The 19,185-nt window shown below is 50.1% G+C and overlaps 1 protein-coding gene across 2 annotated transcripts in view; it reads left to right on the top strand.

The window, feature by feature from the left end:
• PLXNA1 (plexin A1) overlaps positions 1-19,185 on the top strand; it is a 589,805-nt gene that overhangs the window by 124,543 nt on the left and 446,077 nt on the right. For both annotated transcript variants that reach the window (XM_078661729.1, XM_078661728.1), the window contains exon 3: positions 18,794-18,976. In XM_078661729.1, coding sequence (XP_078517855.1) covers positions 18,794-18,976 — 183 coding nt within the window. The remainder of the gene's footprint in view (positions 1-18,793; positions 18,977-19,185) is intronic.

The raw sequence follows: 19,185 nt of genomic DNA, 5'->3' as shown, positions 1-19,185 counted from the left end.
CGGCAGGGTCTTGGACCAGTGTCAACGGACTCGATAATTCTCGCCTCAGTGCCTACTCTAACCAGGGAACACACTCGGTAACTCTGGGCATTAAGCTTGCCTCATCTCTACAACGGCCCCCCACAGACGCCAGGGATGCCTGGTTTCACCCTGGAGATACCCAGAAAGGGACCATCTCACAGGGAAAACCAGGACGGGTTCCCCAGCGGTCTACAGCGCCAGGACACTCAGGTAACAGTGCGCTTTACAAGTACACCCACACATCCCACAAGCCCAAGGAGTGCTCTACGGATCGTAGGCTTGCATCTATGATTTATGTATATCATGCAAATTTGTGGAATTTGTCAGCATCCACAGTAAACTTTAAATCTGCTACCTCCATCCATGTGTCTGTTGCCACTCTCTTGTTCCTTGAAGATTGTGCACTGCACACAAATGTCAGAAGTGTACCTAATTGAAATAGGTAGTTGTTTATTTTCCATCATCTGAAAAAGATATATATTTTTTTCAGGTGGAGATATCCCTTCCTCCTACAAATTTTTGAAATTGGGGTTGTTTGGTTATTTGCATTTACAATATACATCTTGCAGTCTGGATTGCAGGTTTTTGTTATGCTACTTTTGGGTTTCATAAACGTCCACCAGTTTCTTCGACTCTTAGCAAACCAGAAATTGTGGGTTTGCCTGCAGGGTCGCCTGTGGACAGACCAAGGTAGTGACTGTGATGTTGTGTTTTATGTTGGGTTTTCTGTGCAGCTGAGTTACGAAGGAGTGGGTGGGTCATTGAAACCAGCTTGTGCACGGTATATGTATGTATGTATACGGTATTTTTATAGCACGAACATAGCCAGAACGCAGCGGAGCCCTTGACAAGTCAAAGACACGTGTAAACTCAACGAGTGATAGGACAGGTGTACAGTGTGGAGGTTAAATGTGAAAAAAAACAAGGTAATGGTTCGTGAATAGCTATAAAGTTCTGAGTGTTGGCAACACTTCCAGCGGCTTCCACTACTTTGGTGCACCAACTGCACCAGTAAACGCAAATTTACGCGTTTGGAAAGCCGCCCTACTCACAGATTTTTCCTAGTGGAATTTGCATTTGTGGGGGAAAAAAACCAAATTATTATTCTGTGAAGCAGCATTTTGTTGTGCGACCTCAAATTCTGTGTTTTAAGGAACCGAGGTTTTACTTGGGCGCGTGCAAGTTTAGTGAACAAAGTTTGCCAAGCGCGAGGCTCGATGAGCGCGCCCTTAGGGCCCGGCCTCCCGGTTCCTCGCCACGCCCAGGGGAGAGTAGGAGGCCGGCTCGCCCTATGGGCGACCGGCCGGGATTCACGTCCGGGTCACGGGTGACGCGCGTCCGGTGTGGGAGAGGACAGAGCCTCGGGCTTATTTAGGCTGTGGTCCCAGTCTCTTTCCTCTCCTGCAACGGACGGGCGGACCCTACACTGCACCTTTTTAGTTTTAACTCCCACCCACCCCTTAGATCAGGAGTTTGAGGGGGGCGTTTTGTGGTAAAGAGGCCTTAGAACATTGACATGGATTTACAGAGTGAACGGGAGTCCTCCTGGCGTACGCCCTAGGCCAGCACTGAGGGGAGAGACGGTAAGCTCTCCGCAGGCAGAATGAGGCCACCGGCTGGGGAGGCAAGGGCGCCAGGTTACGAGCCTCCCGGGATCCTGGGCAGCCTGGTGGGCGAGGGGTGGGCCCCGGATATGGCGGACAAGGACCAGAGGGCAGGGGCCCATCACTCAAGGACGCAGGTGGGTTGTGCCTTGCGTGGGGTCCTCCGATTTGGAGATGCGGGCCATAGGGCCTCTTAGTGCTGGGGGAAAAGTAACTAGTATAACTGAGGAAACTTTGAATGTCAATATTAAAAATGTGCTATTGATTTTATCAATTTTAATATGGTCATGTTTATGGATGTTGATAATTAAACATGGCCCGTTTTACACCCACCATTTCCTTGATGTGTGAATTTGAGTGTGGGTTGTGACCAGCCTGACTCCAGCAGACCCGGTCGCTCCTCCCTGCCTCCCTGCCTCTGGGTATCGTAGCGCTAGCTCTGCTGCCAAAATCGATCCTGTGCTTTGTAGAACTTATTTGCCTGCTTAATTAGTGCCTGCTCAGCTGCCGTAGCGCTTATTGCGCATCGTGCCCCAATCTCGTCCTGTTTGCCTCTGTTGTTGTTTGCTGCCATTTTGTATTGTGCCCCCAGCCCGTCCCCCACGCTCCCGCCTCCCAGCTGCCCCTCCTACCCACTGCCTACCCACTGGCTATCTGGAACGTCCCGTCCGGTGAAGCCCTGTGACCAGCCTGACTCCTGCAGACCCGGTCGCTCCTCCCTGCCTCCCTGCCTCTGGGTATCGTAGCGCTAGCTCTGCTGCCAAAATCGATCCTGTGCTTTGTAGAACTTATTTGCCTGCTTAATTTGGGCCTGCTCAGCTGCTGTAGCGCTTATTGCGCATCGTGCCCCAATCTCGTCCTGTTTGCCTCTGTTGTTGTTTGCTGCCATTTTGCGTTGTGTCCCCAGCCTGTCCCCCACGCTCCCGCCTTCCAGCTGCCCCTCCTACCCACTGCCCCCCTCCACTCCCCATTTATGACAGATGCACCCCACGCGCAGCGTTCACGCACAGCGGTCGCGCCCTATGCGCGCCGAAGGTGCGCCAAAGGTAAGCCCGTCTACGCCCGTCCGCGCCTGGACCGCGCCCAGCACCAGACCCCCTGGTCCTCGCAAATCCCACTCCGCCCGCATAACGTACGACACCGCCACCCTCCTAGCCCTCAACCCCGGACGCACACCACAATGCTACGAGGCTGCCCCAGGACGCACCCACGGTCCCTTCGCTTGCCACTCCTGCAAGTTCACCTGCATCAAGACCCACACCATATCCACTAACTCCAAACACAGCTCCGACTCTAACCACCTGAAGTGCATCCTGCTGAACACCCGCTCGGTCCACAGACACGCCACTGAACTCTGGGACCTACTTGACACTGCTTCACCGGACATTGCCTTCCTTACAGAAACCTGGATGAACGCATCAGCACCCGACATCGCTATAGCCATCCCGGACGCTTACAAGATCATCCGAAAAGACCGCACCAACCAAACAGGAGGCGGCATCGCCATCGTCCATAAGAACACCATCAGAATCACGACCAGTTTCGACGATTACCTTGCAACCGCCGAACACCTCCACTTCCAGATCCACACCGACCCCAGGACCACACTTAGAGGCACCCTCATCTACAGACCACCAGGAACCCGTCAACAATTCAGCGAAGACATCACTGACTTCATCAGCCCACACGCCCTCACCACCGAGAACTACATTCTACTGGGAGACCTCAACTTCCACCTGGAAAAGAAAAACGACTGCAACACCACCATCCTTCTGGACAACCTGGCCAATCTCGGACTCAAACAACTTGTTGACACCCCCACCCATGTAGCCGGACATACGCTCGACCCAATCTTCACCTCCAGCAAGCACATCTCCTTCGATCACACCACAGCTCTCCATTGGACGGACCACAGCTGTATTCACTTCAGCTACAAAACTACCTCGACCCACAACCCCCCACAACCTTTTCCGCGAAGAAACTGGAACAAAATCTCCACCGACCAACTCCTCACATCGCTCAAACAAAACCCTCCCGCCCTCTCATCGGACCCAAACCAAGCTGCCACCAAACTCAAACAATGGATCACTCACAGCGTTGACGAATTAGCACCCTTGAAAAACCACCGAACCAAACTGGGTAGCAAAAAGGCCCCCTGGTTCAACGATGACCTTAAGAAATCCAAGAAACTATGCCGTACTCTCGAGAAAACATGGAGAAAAAACCCAACCACCGACAACCTGACCACCTTCAAGACAGCCACCCGCAAACACCACCAACTGATCCGATCCACCAAGAAATCAGCATTCAAGGATCGACTCGACAACAACGCCCATAACAGCAAGGAACTATTCAACATCGTCAAAGAATTTACCAACCCCACCGCAGCCTCAAACGACATTACTCCCTCCCAAGACCTCTGTGATTCGTTATCCTCTTTCTTCTACAACAAAATTGCCGACATACATAACAGCTTTGAGAACATTTCCAATGAACAGTCCACTCCACCCACCTCCAAACCCAAACCGCCCTCTAATAACCTTAGCGCCTGGAACCCAATCAACACTGAAGACACCATCCGCCTAATAAACTCCATCCATTCAGGTTCGCCAACCAACCCCTGTCCCCACCACATCTTCAACAAAGCAGACTCCATCATCGCACCCCATCTCCGTGATGTCATCAACTGCTCCTTCAACTCCGCTACCTTCCCAGAAAGCTGGAAACACGCCGAACTCAGCGCCCTCCTGAAGAAACCCACAGCAGACCCCTCTGAACTTAAGAACTACCGCCCCATCTCCCTCCTCCCATTCCCTGCCAAAGTCATTGAGAAAGCCGTCAACAGCCAGCTCGCCGCCTTCCTTGAATCCAACAACTCATTCGACACCTCACAGTCCGGCTTCCGAGCCAAACACAGCACCGAAACCGCCCTCATTGCAGCGACATACGACATCCGAACGCTTCTGGACAATGGAGAAACAGCTGCCCTCATCCTACTCAACCACTCCGCCGCCTTTGACACAGTCTGCCATAGCACCCTCATACAACGCCTCAGCAACATCGGCATACAAGGAAAAGCCTTGGACTGGATCATCTCGTTCCTCGCCGGGAGAACCCAGAGAGTCCGACTCCCCCCATTCAAATCAGAGGCCACCGAAGTCATCTGCGGAGTACCACAAGGATCATCACTCAGTCCCACCCTCTTCAACGTTTACATGAGTCCCCTCGCATCCATCGCACGACAACACAACCTTAACATCATCTCTTACGCTGACGACACCTAGCTGATCCTTTCCCTCACCAAAGACCCTAACACCGCCAAAACCAATCTTCACGAAGGCATGAAAGAAGTAGCCGAATGGATGAAAAACAGCCGCCTAAAACTTAACTCAGACAAAACGGAAGTCCTCATCCTAGGATCATCCCCCTCTGCCTGGGACGACTCATGGTGGCCATCGGCACCCATACCCACAGACCACGCACGTAACCTAGACTTCATCCTAGACTCCTCCCTCTCGATGACCAGACAAGTCAACGCCGTCTCATCCTCTTGCTTCAACGTACTTCGTATGCTCAAGAAAATCTTTCGTTGGATCCCCACCGAAACAAGAAAGACTGTCACTCACGCACTGGTCACTAGCCGACTGGACTATGGAAACACCCTCTACGCTGGAACCACAGCCAAATTACAGAAAAAACTCCAACGCATCCAAAACTTATCAGCCAGACTCATATTGGACATCCCTCGCCAAGCTCACATTACCGGTCACCTGAAAGACCTCCACTGGCTTCCCGTCAACAAGAGAATAACGTTCCGTCTCCTCACCCACGCACACAAGGCCCTTTACAAACCAGGACCCGAATGCCTCAACACACGACTATCCTTCTACACACCCACCCGCCAACTAAGATCCACCAATCAAGCCCTCGCCGCAGTTCCGCGCATCCACAGATCCACCATGGGAGGAAGATCCTTCTCCTACTTGGCGGCCAAAACTTGGAATTCTCTCCCCACTCACCTTTGCCTCACGCAGAACCACATTTCCTTCAGAAAGGAACTTAAAACCTGGCTTTTCGATAAATAATGCACCCCCTCCCCCAAGCGCCTTGAGACCCTCTGGGTGAGTAGTGCGCTATACAAATCCCCTGAACTTGAACTTGGGTTGTACCAACTGTCTTGGCGGGTGGGGAGCATGCTGGGGGGTCCGGGCTCTATGAGTGCGACCACGGAAGAGTTGCTTTCAAACGGTGACCAGCAGAGACATTCGGCTCAAAGATCGATTAAAGTAGAAAGCTGCTTTTTTATCGTGAAATATAAGTCGAACACTACGGTAAGGCTCCTGCAATACTTGATGTCTAAAAAAAACCACAATGCTAATAGCCGAACTGTGCATTTCATTCGCAAATTGAGTAAATTCCTAGAGCCGGGGCACACCGCCTAGCTGCCAAGTCTCATATTTGGGTAGTCTGGACTTAGTGCTTTTATTTTCATCTTGACTCAATGTGTGATCTTGGATACCTTTCTTTAGTCTTCAATCCTCTGTAAATTGGTAATGTGTAAAGTGCTCAAGTTAAGTTTGCCCCAGCTAATGTCTCTGAAGTAATGACAAAGCGGACAAGACTTGCACAACAGCTTCCCCTTAAAACATGCTTTGCTGGTGGTGTGTGGTTGCCTTTTGCAAAGCCATTCGTGCTTGGTGTCGTGTTAGTCGAGGGCCTGCATGATCTTCCCTGCAGTCAGTATCTGCCCAGGGTCACGAGCCATCCTGGCACACACAAGACCCTTCCACAAAATTACCATAAAGTTCGTGCTCACATCTGTTCTGCAGCAGGGCTCTTTCTCCACGACCCCTTGGCTCTGTTTGTCAACCGGCGCCATGTTTGTCAGCTGACGCCATGTTTAACATCAGCCAGGGGCCTGTTCGTGTTTTTAATCCCCATCAGAGCCCGATTAGCCTCCGGTTTGTCACTCTTCTTCTAAAGTGTGTTGTCTTTTGTGACGCTGCTCGCGCCCCCGGGCTGCTGTGCTGGCCTGTGCGTGCGAGCAGTGCCTTCCTTCTCCAGCCTTGGCACCGTGGCATCGAGGGAGGGGCAGAGGGATGGAATGGGCTTCATTCAACCTTGCACTGATGCTAAGTTATAATCACTTCTGTTGGAAATTAGACCAGCCCGAGCGAAGCTAGTGAAGAGAGCCAATGGCCCACGCCTGGCTGCATCGCATCATGGTGGGACGGGAGGGGGTTCCCGATCCCAGAACTTGCTATCCATTCATATTTCTTCCTCTCGGTGCACCAAAGCGAGGGACGTGAGCCAGTGCTTAATTTTGGCCGGTGGTTGCAGGTGGTGGGCAGCAATACTAGTTTTTGGTTAGAGCGACTATTTTTTAGCATCCGCCTTTCACCCAGAGCGAAAGACAGAAAAGTAAGAAGGTAGAGTAAAAGGAAAATGGGGACAAAGTCGAAAAAGCAGAGGCCGGAAGGATAGGGGGGGGTGAAAGAAACGGGCACCAGATGGAATCGAGCAAATGCAGCCTGGGTGTTCACTAATCCTGGCATTCAGCAGTCCTGGTCAGACTCCCAAGAATAATTTTGGGACTCTGTAAATAAATAATATATATATATATATATATATATATATATATATATATATATATATATATATATATATATATATATATATATATATATATATATATATATATATATATATATATATATATATATATATATATATATATATATATATATATATATATATATATAATCTCACAAAATAATATTCCGGCACTCCGCTTGGTAGATGAAATTAAATGTATTTAGCACACTGTGAACGCCTACGCGTTTCGAACCGAATGGTTCCTTCTCACGGCAGCGTCAATCAGTTGTCTCGACTCCGGCACCAACTTGCGAAGCGCTCCCTCTGCGACGGGACAGTTCGTGTTTTATATATATATATATAACGGTTTTCCTCGTCCCAATGCCAGCCTCTCGCAGCGCTGCAAGGATACCTCGGACACGGACCAGTTCTGTGCAACTCATTTATTGAAACTGAGTATGCCGCATATACATATATATAGATTTTCACAAGTTAAGTCCTGGCTGTGGTGCACGCTTAGCAGCATTATAGCGGAATGTCTTGAACCCAGAACTCGCCTGCATTTCTTGTACTTTTCTTTCTCTCACTGGGCTCCGGCCAGTTGAGCAAACCAAGCATCGTGCAACGGTGAGGGCCTTGTCTAGTGTCTGTCTGCAATGTGTTATGCAGATTTTTATTTGCTAACTTATTGTTTGTAAACATTCCTTTATGTAGTAAGAGATCCGAGTCTGACGCACATGGTGACTAGCTGATTTAGTCTTGCTGGGGAAATTGGGTATTTCATTTGTAGTACCTGGACTGAGTTTTTTATTAAAGTGTTTTGTTGTTGCCGTGTCCTCCAAGAGAAGCTTTGACGTAATCCCACTTTCCATCCTTCCGCTTCAGCCGACACGCCATGTAGGACCTCTGCGTGTTCATTGCACTGCGTACGTGCCGAAAGCTGTTTTGATACAGCCCATATTGGGAGTGCCACATTTTAGCATGCTTTGGCGGGGCTGTGTGCGGAGGATCTGTTGAGGCAGCTTATGTTTTGATCACGAGTTTTAGCGTCATCGCTACAACAGACGGAAAACCTCGAAAGCCGCAGCTGCGCCACATTTGGAAATCAGGCGCGCGCCACCTGCTCAGAGGGCGCGGAGGTTTCCATTCTGAGAAAATAAAGATTTTCCTAATTTTTAAAGATCTAAACAATTTGCACTGTACTTGCAAACTTTGCGTTTAAGTACTCCCTTTGGAATGTTTGTGTATTTACGTGGACTCCAATCATTTGTCGCGGTGATTGCGTTATTTGAGTGTGGTTGGGCGGCTTTTTGGAAGGCTTACTAATCTCTGACTGCCAAAAAATTCCCTCAGCAGAAACGAACATCACCATGGTTACCCATCCTTGACAATAGACTAAACATCTTGAAATTTGTATTACATATTTCAAATAGTAAATTATCTATTAATTAACAAAACCTCTGACAAGACCCTATGTAGGTGCAGTCCACCGTGTGACATGGCGTTTTATTTATTGGCCTACACTAATTGGGGTTTAATACCTAGAAAGTGGCACAAAACGTTTTTAATGTACTTTAAAAAAAGAATAAAGATCACTTAAAGGGTGCTGTTGGCTTCACTGGGAGTGACTTTCTCTGCAACAAGGGGCAGAGCTCAGCCCTGGTTTAAGACCAAATGTGGTCTGGCGCTAATTCTGCTCTATCAACTTAGTTTTTGCTTTTATTTTTATTCCAAACGTGAATCTGATACTCTTGCATCCTATTTGGCACGCCAGTCGCAGCAGGGTACCACCTAAAAGGATGTGCAGGATTTACCAAAAGGTAGCCTCTTGCACATTTACACATTGACGTCATACAAGTCCATAAGTAGCTTATTGATGCACTTGATATATCGCACAGCGCACCCTAGTGTTCAAAAAGAGTTCCTGCCAAACTCACTGGGCGTCATTTATCGGCCTCTGAAGGATATTCTTGCACTGTGTTCTAGTTTCTGCCCTCCAGTTTACAGAAAGATCTCTGCAGTAAGCACTTGACCCACTGAGCAAGCTCTTCTGCACCATGGATTGTTGCCGTTTTGAATGAGAAGCCTGATCCTCAGGATTATGGATAATCGATAACGTTTTTTTCCACTGCATCTGTCCTTGCTAGATTTTGAGGAAGTGGAAACAACACTTAACACTTCTTAATTTATAAAAGACTTTAATGGGTGTGTCAGTAGCGAGTTTGTGCAGCTGAATGCAAAGATGCCCTCTGACCTCCTTCGCCAGGTATTTATTAATGACACTCTGAAGAGCATAACTAGGGCTGTCCTTTACATTGTTTGCGGTTTCTTTTCACCATGGGGTTTGGCTCGTTAACTATATTGTCCACCACAGTGTATATGCTGTATACACCTAAGGGTGGTACACATGGCGCCCCTAGGCAAGGTCGGTGGTAACTGCTGACTCGGGCATGGAATGTGGGCACGGCTGTGCCAGAGGGGTGTCCAGTGGGCACTGGTCTGCCAAGCAGGTGGCTGGCAATTGGGCACCCCATGCCAGGTGGCTGGCAGTTGGACACCCCTATGCCAGGTGGCTGGCAATTGGGCACCCCATGCCAGGTGGCTGGCAGTTGGACACCCCTATGCCAGGTGGCTGGCAATTGGGCACCCCATGCCAGGTGGCTGGCAGTTGGGCACTATTACCGTGGCATGTGGGAGGTGGGCCTGGCTAAACCAGATGAATGTGTTAAAGTTGACCTTCAACCTGCCTTTGGGAATGGGTTTAGGTATTTGGGGTTGGACGAAGGCCGCCATGTGGTACTTTCTGCCAGTGTAGACGGTGAAAGGCATAGCAGAGGGTTTAGATTGATGATTTGACTCGTGTCTTTGCACACCTTAACAGAAGTTAGTCAATGAGCCTTTTTTTGGGTGGTCCTTAACCTTTGTAAAGTACTATCAACAGGTACTAGGGCACCTTTGTGCTTCTGTAGTTTGGACACTTTCTTCATATGGTCGCCTGGTTTCCGTCAGTCGCTTACGCATGCGTGATTGGCTTGATTTGGTGGAGATTGATCAAGTGTCCGGTTTTGTGATGGTTCTTGTTGGCTAGTGTGAAAGTATAATGAGTTGGGTCGTGCTAAAGATCTCCATAGTGTGTAGGTGGTGTGCTGAAGGCCGTTGTTTGCTCGCTTCACCTGGGTGACTGTCTACCACTGGTCCGATGCAGCCTGCTTTCTGCATCCCTAGGAAGCTGTTTAGCTGAGCTGCATTGTTGTTGTGGTGTGATATGTTTGTATGAATGCTTCTAGGAGGTATGTTGGTGTGGTACAGGGTTCAGTGCCTTTGAGTTGCCAGTGCTTTGTCTATTACATGGCCTGGGTGCCACAGTGTGTGGTGTCTTCTCAAACTGTGTCCAGTCATCCGGGGAGAGAGGCTGCCTCGCCATGCGTGTGCGCTTATGAATTTATTTATTTAGAAAGTTTTATATAGCGCGAACAAGATCTTTGCAGATATCAGAGCGCTTTACAAAAACAAGGGGTAAGAAAACGAGTGATTATCAGACTTGAGCAAAGAATAGTTGTAGGTAATAAATGAGTAGCAAAATAGGGTAGGTACATGGGGGAGCAGTCAATCGCTAAACCAATACAAATCGACAATCGGAAAAACGAATAGTACAAATAGGTGCAGTCTCAAATAGTTCCAAAGTAAAAGTTCAGGTAAATTTAGCCATGAGGATAGCTTTTACTTCTTTCTTAAAAAATGTAGTGGAGATAAGCCTGGTTTCTGGAGGGAGTGAATTCCAAATCCTGGGTGCCATTCCTGAAAAGGAGCGTTTATGTTTTTTCCTTCCGGAATCTACGAGGTTTCAGAATGGAGAACCATGAACCCAACAGCCACCCCACCATGAGACCGTAAAGAGCGATTTGCTGAGCTTTATAAAGCGGATCAGTAGAGAATCTGCATAAAGGTACAAACTACAACTTATGCACTGCGACATAAATTCTCATCTTGAATGGGGTATTCATATAGCGCTACACAACTGTGTTGTGTCCCAGCTGATGGACCTTCACAGCTGCAGGTAGACCCATGGTTGCCTTTCTTTGGCTGTCCTAAGAGGCAAGGGTGATGGGTGAGTTCTGTGAGCTGCTGTGGTTGGCCCTCCAGGTTCTCAATGCAAGCTTGGATGTCATTGGTGGTCCTCGTGAGTCTGGAATTGGCCCTGGTTTGTGACCCTGCCACCTGCGGCTTGAAGGGGCTGGTCGGCTTGAAGTAGTGTTGAGTTCCTCCTTGCCTGCAGTCCTGTGCAGTTTTTAGGAGACTGTAGTGGTTTGTGGTTTTCACAGCTGCTTCGGTGAGGACTCTGGACTTGACAGGGACAGGGGGCAGCCGGATTGTAGACTAGGGTGATGAACATATAGAACCGTAGATGGGTAACCGGGCATTATGAGGATAGTTTTCACCAAGGGCTTCAAAGAGGCAACGATTGCGAGCTCGGGTGTCTGTGACTCAGAACCCTGAGGGCAAAAAAATCCCCATATTACAATGTTTACCCACATACAACTATGTTATATATGGCCACCAAAATCAGCTGCCATTGCTTTCAACTGGAATGGGGCAGAGGAGTAAGTGGGGGCAGGGGTGGAATACATAACATGTCCTCTCTTCCTTGACCCAATTAAAAAACAAAAAAGTGGCCTCTTGCCACCTACACCCACCACTCTGTGCCTTCCTTCCCCTCCAGAAGCTCCCTTCTTTGCTCTCCAGCACTGCTATGGCCAGCTCAAGAGGGCCCGGCCAGAGCAACCTGTAATTCCTTTATGACTTGGCAACAATGGTTAATAAGTTCTGTCCCTAGGGGTCGTCAACCAGTAGCTTGTGAGCTACTGTAGCTCTCCGGCTACCTCTGAATAGCTCACCTGTGTGCAGCCCAGCTTATTAAATTAGAATGCTTTTGCTTGGTTAAATTAATATAGATATTAAAAATGAAATTATAGAGAACTAATATTAGTAGCTGTCAATGTGTTTCGTTGAACATAAGTAGCTCTCAGTACAGAAAAGGTTGGGGATCCCGACGCTCATGCTAATGGTGGCCTATGAGAGCCAGCATGACAATTGAGTTGAAGTAGTCTTTATCTGCTTGTAAGGGGAGCTCCTTTGCTTTTTCTAGCATGCACCGCAGGAATCCATCTTGGGTTCGAATGAGAACCAAAGGCCCCTTTCTCCAAGCAACTGTGCACCCAGGAGTTTGGAACCCTTGACCTGATGGGTCCAGCCGATAATGCCCCTATGGCTATCATCACCATGGTGATGTCCCTAGACCTTTCTGCATCCCCTCGTCTGTGCTTCTCTCCATTGGTCTGTGGCTGTCCACACTCTGGAAATGCCCATAAGTACGTACGTACCTCTTGAGACCACATATTTTTTCAATAAAAGAATGTAATTTGAAGTTAGCACGCCTCGCTTTCCACAAAGACATAAGTAACCAATTTTACAAGCATGTAAACCTTACTTTTCTGCTTCTTGCGGCCACATCAGGTTTGCCGGGTGTGGTGGCATTGGCTGGTATGTTCATGGGAGTGAAAGAAATCTAACCAGTTACCGGAAGTTTGCTGGCAAGGTTTCTGGATGTTTTACGTATGTTGCTCGGGTTTGGTTTGAAGCCACAAACGTAGTTTTTCTCTTCTATAAACATTTGACATTGGCATTATCACCATGTAAATGCCACAGAGACTTCAAACTGCGCCAGAGTTGAGTTTTTTTTATCTCAGTGCAGATACTAAAGAAGGCATGTACACAGCTGAGAGGGTGGCTCTCTCCACCTGGTGCAGGCTGCTGAGAGAGCAGCACACATGGGCTGGAGCATACTGCTGAGAGAGCGGCACACATGGGCTGGAGCAGGCTGCTGAGAGCGGCACACATGGGCTGGAGCAGGCTGCTGAGAGCGGCACACATGGGCTGGAGCAGGCTGCTGAGAGAGCGACACACATGGGCTGGAGCAGGCTGCTGAGAGAGCGACACACATGGGCTGGAGCAGGCTGCTGAGAGAGCGACACACATGGGCTGGAGCAGGCTGCTGAGAGAGCGACACACATGGGCTGGAGCAGGCTGCTGAGAGAGCGACACACATGGGCTGGAGCAGGCTGCTGAGAGCGGCACACATGGGCTGGAGCAGGCTGCTGAGAGAGCGACACACATGGGCTGGAACAGGCTGCTGAGAGCGGCACACATGGGCTGGAGCAGGCTGCTGAGAGAGCGACACACATGGGCTGGAACAGGCTGCTGAGAGCGACACGTGGGCTGGAGCAGGCTGCTGAGAGAGCGACACACATGGGCTGGAGCAGGCTGCTGAGAGAGCGGCACACATGGGCTGGAGCAGGCTGCTGAGAGCGACACACATGGGCTGGAGCAGGCTGCTGAGAGAGCGACACACATGGACTGGTGCAGGCTGCTGGGAGACCGGCATACATGGGCTGGTGCCGGCTGCTGAGAGAGCGGCACACATGGACTGGTGCAGGCTGCTGGGAGACCGGCATACATGGGCTGGAGCAGGCTGCTGAGAGACCGGCATACATGGGCTGGTGCCGGCTGCTGAGAGAGCGGCACACATGGGCTGGAGCAGGCTGCTGAGAGCGACACACATGGGCTGGAGCAGGCTGCTGAGAGAGCGACACACATGGACTGGTGCAGGCTGCTGGGAGACCGGCATACATGGGCTGGTGCCGGCTGCTGAGAGAGCGGCACACATGGGCCGGAGCCTGCAGCTGAGAGAGTGACACACATGGGCTGGAGCATGCTGCTGAGAGAGTGGCACACATGGGCTGGTGCAGGCTGCTGAGAGAGCGGCACACATGGGCTGGAGCAGGCTGCTGAGAGAGCGACACATATGGGCTGGAGCAGGCTGCTGAGAGAGCGGCACATATGGGCTGGAGCAGGCTGCTGAGAGAGCGACACACATGGGCTGGAGCAGGCTGCTGAGAGAGCGACACACATGGGCTGGAGCAGGCTGCTAAGAGAGCGACGCACATGGGCTGGAGCAGGCTGCTGAGAGAGCGACACATGGGCTGGAGCAGGTTGCTCAGAGCGGCACACATGGGCTGGAGCAGGCTGCTGAGAGAGCGACACATATGGGCTGGAGCAGGCTGCTGAGAGAGCGGCACATATGGGCTGGAGCAGGCTGCTGAGAGAGCGACACATATGGGCTGGAGCAGGCTGCTGAGAGAGCGACACATATGGGCTGGAGCAGGCTGCTGAGAGAGCGACACACATGGGCTGGAGCAGGCTGCTGGGAGACCGGCATACATGGGCTGGTGCCGGCTGCTGAGCGAGCGGCACACATGGGCTGGAGCAGGTTGCTCAGAGCGGCACACATGGGCTGGAGCAGGCTGCTGAGAGAGCGACACACATGGGCTGGAGCAGGCTGCTGAGAGAGCGACGCACATGGGCAGGAGCAGGCTGCTGAGAGCGGCACACACATGGGCTGGAGCAGGCTGCTGAGAGAGCGACACACAAGGGCTGCAGCAGGCTGCTGAGAGAGCGACACACAAGGGCTGCAGCAGGCTGCTGAGAGAGCGGCACACATGGGCTGGAGCATGCTGCTGAGAGCGGCACACATGGGCTGGAGCAGGCTGCTGAGAGAGCGACACACAAGGGCTGCAGCAGGCTGCTGAGAGAGCGGCACACATGGGCTGGAGCATGCTGCTGAGAGCGGCACACATGGGCTGGAGCAGGCTGCTGAGAGAGCGACACACAAGGGCTGCAGCAGGCTGCTGAGAGAGCGGCACACATGGGCTGGAGCATGCTGCTGAGAGCGGCACACATGGGCTGGAGCAGGCTGCTGAGAGAGCGGCACACATGGGCAGGAGCAGGCTGCTGAGAGCGGCACACATGGGCTGGAGCAGGCTGCTGAGAGAGTGGCACACATGGGCTGGAGCATGCTGCTGAGAGCGGCACACATGGGCTGGAGCAGCCTGCTGAGAGAGTGGCACACATGGGCTGGAGCATGCTGCTGAGAGAGCGGCACACATGGGCTGGAGCAGCCTGCTGAGAGAGCGGCACACATGGGCTGGAGCAGGCTGCTGAGAGAGCGGCACACATGGGCTGGAGCAGGCTGCTGAGAGAGCGGCACACATGGGCTGGAGCAGGCTGCTGAGAGAGCGGCACACATAGGCTGGTGCACTCTTCTTTATCACTAGGACTATTGCGACCTGTAATGCGTTGGGGCCCTAGGCGCCCATGCAGTAATAAGCCGTACACAGACACTGGAATATAGTCTGTAGAACTGACCCAGTGGCACGTGCGCCCGGCCCCTTTTATTAACAGGGTCACATGTCCTGTGACTCCTGTGTTGGATGAGTCTGGGGTGGGGTGTAAGCCAGCCCTCTGGGAGTGGCTGGAACAACTGAAAGACTAGACCAGTGACCAGCAGGTCACCACATGACCCACAGTTTGAGAAACACTGTTCCAAATGTATCTCCCCATTGGTCCACTGCTGAAATACATAATTAGTGGGCTGAGTAGCTTTGTAAAAGCAGTAGGTCTGGCTTGCAGCTGACAATGCGAGCCCCTCCCATTGTCTTACCCAATGGTTGTATTAACTGGGTTCGCTGTGTCGTCCCGCCCCTTGGCTACGTCGTCCCACCCCTTGGCTGCTTTACCCCGCCCATTGGCTGTGTCACCCCTCCCATAAAGTACAGGTTCCCATAACCGAAAGTGGCCCCGGCAGCTGCGGATTTGACACCGAATAATGCTGCCTCAGGAGCTGAATTGGCCGATGGGACCCTTGTAAATGTCACACCAATCCCTTTGTTCTGCAGCCCTATGAAGACATGATGTCTTGTTCTGTGTTTTAGGGACGCATCAACGCAGTTCTCTTTATTAAGATTCAATCATTCCACAAAACCACCATTACAACAGGCACAAATCTGTCTGTTATGCTTGTCTTTTCCGCTGAGGATCGTATGTTTATCGAGTGTTACAACGACTTGCGTTGGATTGAGGATTAATATGATTTTCTATTTCAACTCCAGCCCACGTAACAGTAGGGAAGGTGTTGTAATAGAAAATCGCACTAGTCCTTAACCAAGAGCGCCATCCTGCGCAAGTCGTAGTAATGACTTGCGTTGTAATGGCTGCGAGGTAAAGGTCGTGGGGTGTAAACACCGCGTTGTAAACTATGTTTTCAGTCTGTGAATACCACCACTTACCGGTGTGGTAAATATTTTTTAGTTCACATATCTTTATTGCTTATTTAAAAAAAAGAAAATACATATATAGTACAATAGCAATACATCAAATCAGAATTAAATTTCACCACCATCTGCTCCGAACTAGTGTTCTGCGCGAAGTTGGGCCGGAGCTCACAGTAGCATACAGTCCAATAGACTCCGTTCAGGCAGGAGATTACTGATTTTTCAAGTCAAAAATGGCTTTATTTTAGCTGTCTCACGCCTGAAATTGAATTTTCTACAATAGAAGTCAATGGGGAATTTTCATTCTCACGATTTTTTATTTTAAATCTCCCACGTCCCTGTCCTAAAATGTTGGCATGTATGCACCAGTCCTGCGCTTGCTGTGGAACCAAAAATTGTGGATAGTTTTGCTTCCCGCTGGAGGAGTCAAGAAGGTCCATTACTCTGACTTGTACGAGGACCGAAGGGACCCTTCCCACACCCCAGACACCTTTCAACTGTGCCCGGCAGGGACTATTTTTTATGCGGTGACAGTCCTGCAGTGCCCAGCTGTGGTCACGGTTTGCTGACCGCTTCATTTCTATGGATGGACTCGATTTTTTTGCTGCAAGGGGCTTATCCTGGGTGCGCCGAGGCCACGGCTGCTGTCGGGACGCATTAGGCGCTTGCTTCTGCTTCTGGGCGCCTGCCTTTGCTCTTTGTCCTTTTAATATTTGTGTCCTGTGCTGGAAGATGGAGGCGGCTCGAGTGAGCCGGGGCCGTGCCGGGCATGCCAGAGGAGCTGCAGTACATTGTTTCCCGCTCTTTCTGGGCTCGGAGGCTGCCAAGTGATGGGCCCATCCATCACCCGGCTCAGCCGGGCCCCCCTGGGCCTTGGGCGAGGTGGCGCCGCGTGCAGCGCGTCCCTGACCCTCTGCGCAAACCTTGACGCGCACCTGCGCCGCCTCCTCCCTTTCCAAGCCTGTGAGGCAGCAGAAAAGAACCCCCGTATAATTAATTAGGGTGACCCGCACCCTCTGAGTTGGATCACGTGGCTGAAAAGTGGCAGCCATTTTGAGTGTGCTCTTCCGGGTTTGTTTATTTCCAGCAAATAAAAATGTACATTCCTGCATACATAAATGTATCATGCTATTGAGGGGATCTGGTGACGTGAGTAAATCACGAGAACCCTTGATCTAGCAACTGACTGCACCACAAAGCGGTATAATAGTAATACAATATTTGTCACCCGCTAACGGTATGGTCTCATGACTTCCGTTTAATTTCATTTTTATCAGTGGCTTGGAATCCTTTGCAGTGGTGACACATGACCAGTGAAATACAGATTTTGAAGCTGCAGGGAAATGTTTACGGGAGCATAAAGTTTGCATAATTGAATTGTATGTGGCTGTGTGTAAACTGTAAGCACATACTATGCACAACAACTAGCTGCATTGTGCGTTTATTGTTCAAAAGGCGGCAAATAATTGTGTGGTATTTGCATACTTGACTAATGTTATGTTGTGATAGTTCATGCGTGATAAAGTGGCACTTATCCAGTAAAGTGCAGATAGTCTGTTAGAAGCCCAGGTTCATGGAGAAAGGTTAAGTAACTGCAGGATAGAGCAAGATGTGGTTTGTGCGGCAAAGTTTCAGACTGCAGAAGTAGCAAACCAGAGTTCAAATCTCGGCTCCCCCACTTGACTACATGCGCCATCCTTAGCAAAGCCTTTTAACCAGAGCCACTGGATTTTTACAGCAGGAGTTGACCAAATTATGCGGTAATTAACTAAATAATGTGGAAAGAAAAGGCACATTTTGCAACATAAGCTCCTAAAACGTGACCAATCTACTTCCAGTTTAGGGCCTTCCACTGCACTGCAACACATGTTGCTTCATTTTCAGTAACGTTTAATCCATTTGAGCTAGAAACCTTTTTTACTTTAAAATCTGGAAAGTTATACATTCCCTAAATATTTTTAGAAAGGGTTGAAAAGTAGTAATTTTGAATGTCAAAGTGTTGCCGTGAGGTCGCAAGGCAATAAACGTGGATCTCCCTCTTTGAATGTATATGTACGTATTTGTAATAAGTTTTTTTAATTACATGAGGCGAAGGACCGCTAAGGTTATGTATGGCCAGACCTAAACAAAATAGTGCTTTTCCAGTATCCAAAGCAGCATTGTAGCAGCAAGAGCATACAGAAGCAAAGCTCGAAGATGAAAAACATGAAGTGTTTCCCCAGAATTAGATGTCTTAAGTCCAGTGTAGATAAAATTGTTGTCTTGAACAATCATTATAATTTTCCTGTTCACTGATTGTTTTGCTGGTCTTTGCTGCCTGTACACTTGATTGTAAGATCCCTCAACCCTGTGATTGATCCATTGGTCAGCAGTTGGCTTCATTGATTTTCCTCTCTCTCCTCACAGCCCCTACAGATAGACAGCAACTTTTGTGGGCAGGATTTCAACCAACCCTTGGGTGGCACGGTCACAATCGACGGGATGCCGCTGTTCTTGGACAAGGAGGATGGCATGACCTCCGTGGCAGCCTACGACTACCGGGGACACACCGTCGTCTTCGCCGGCACGAGGAGCGGCAAGATCAAGAAGGTAGGAGACCATGGGAGTGGTGTGTTGGGGAGAAGGTCTTACTCCTGCCTGTTCAGGAGGTCTGAAAGAGGAGGGTGGTGCCAGTAACCTGCTGTTGTGATGCCAGGGTGCTCACAAGACTGTTGTGTTTCTTTTTCGAGTTATCTTGTGCATGCTGAAGGTGGGGAGGTGGGACAGGGTTAGAGACTTTTGAGTGAGTTAACTGAGGT

This window comes from Lissotriton helveticus, chromosome 9 (genome assembly GCF_964261635.1).
Source record: "Lissotriton helveticus chromosome 9, aLisHel1.1, whole genome shotgun sequence".
NCBI classification, from domain to species: Eukaryota; Metazoa; Chordata; class Amphibia; order Caudata; family Salamandridae; genus Lissotriton; species Lissotriton helveticus.
This window is presented reverse-complemented; position numbering and strand designations above follow the sequence as displayed.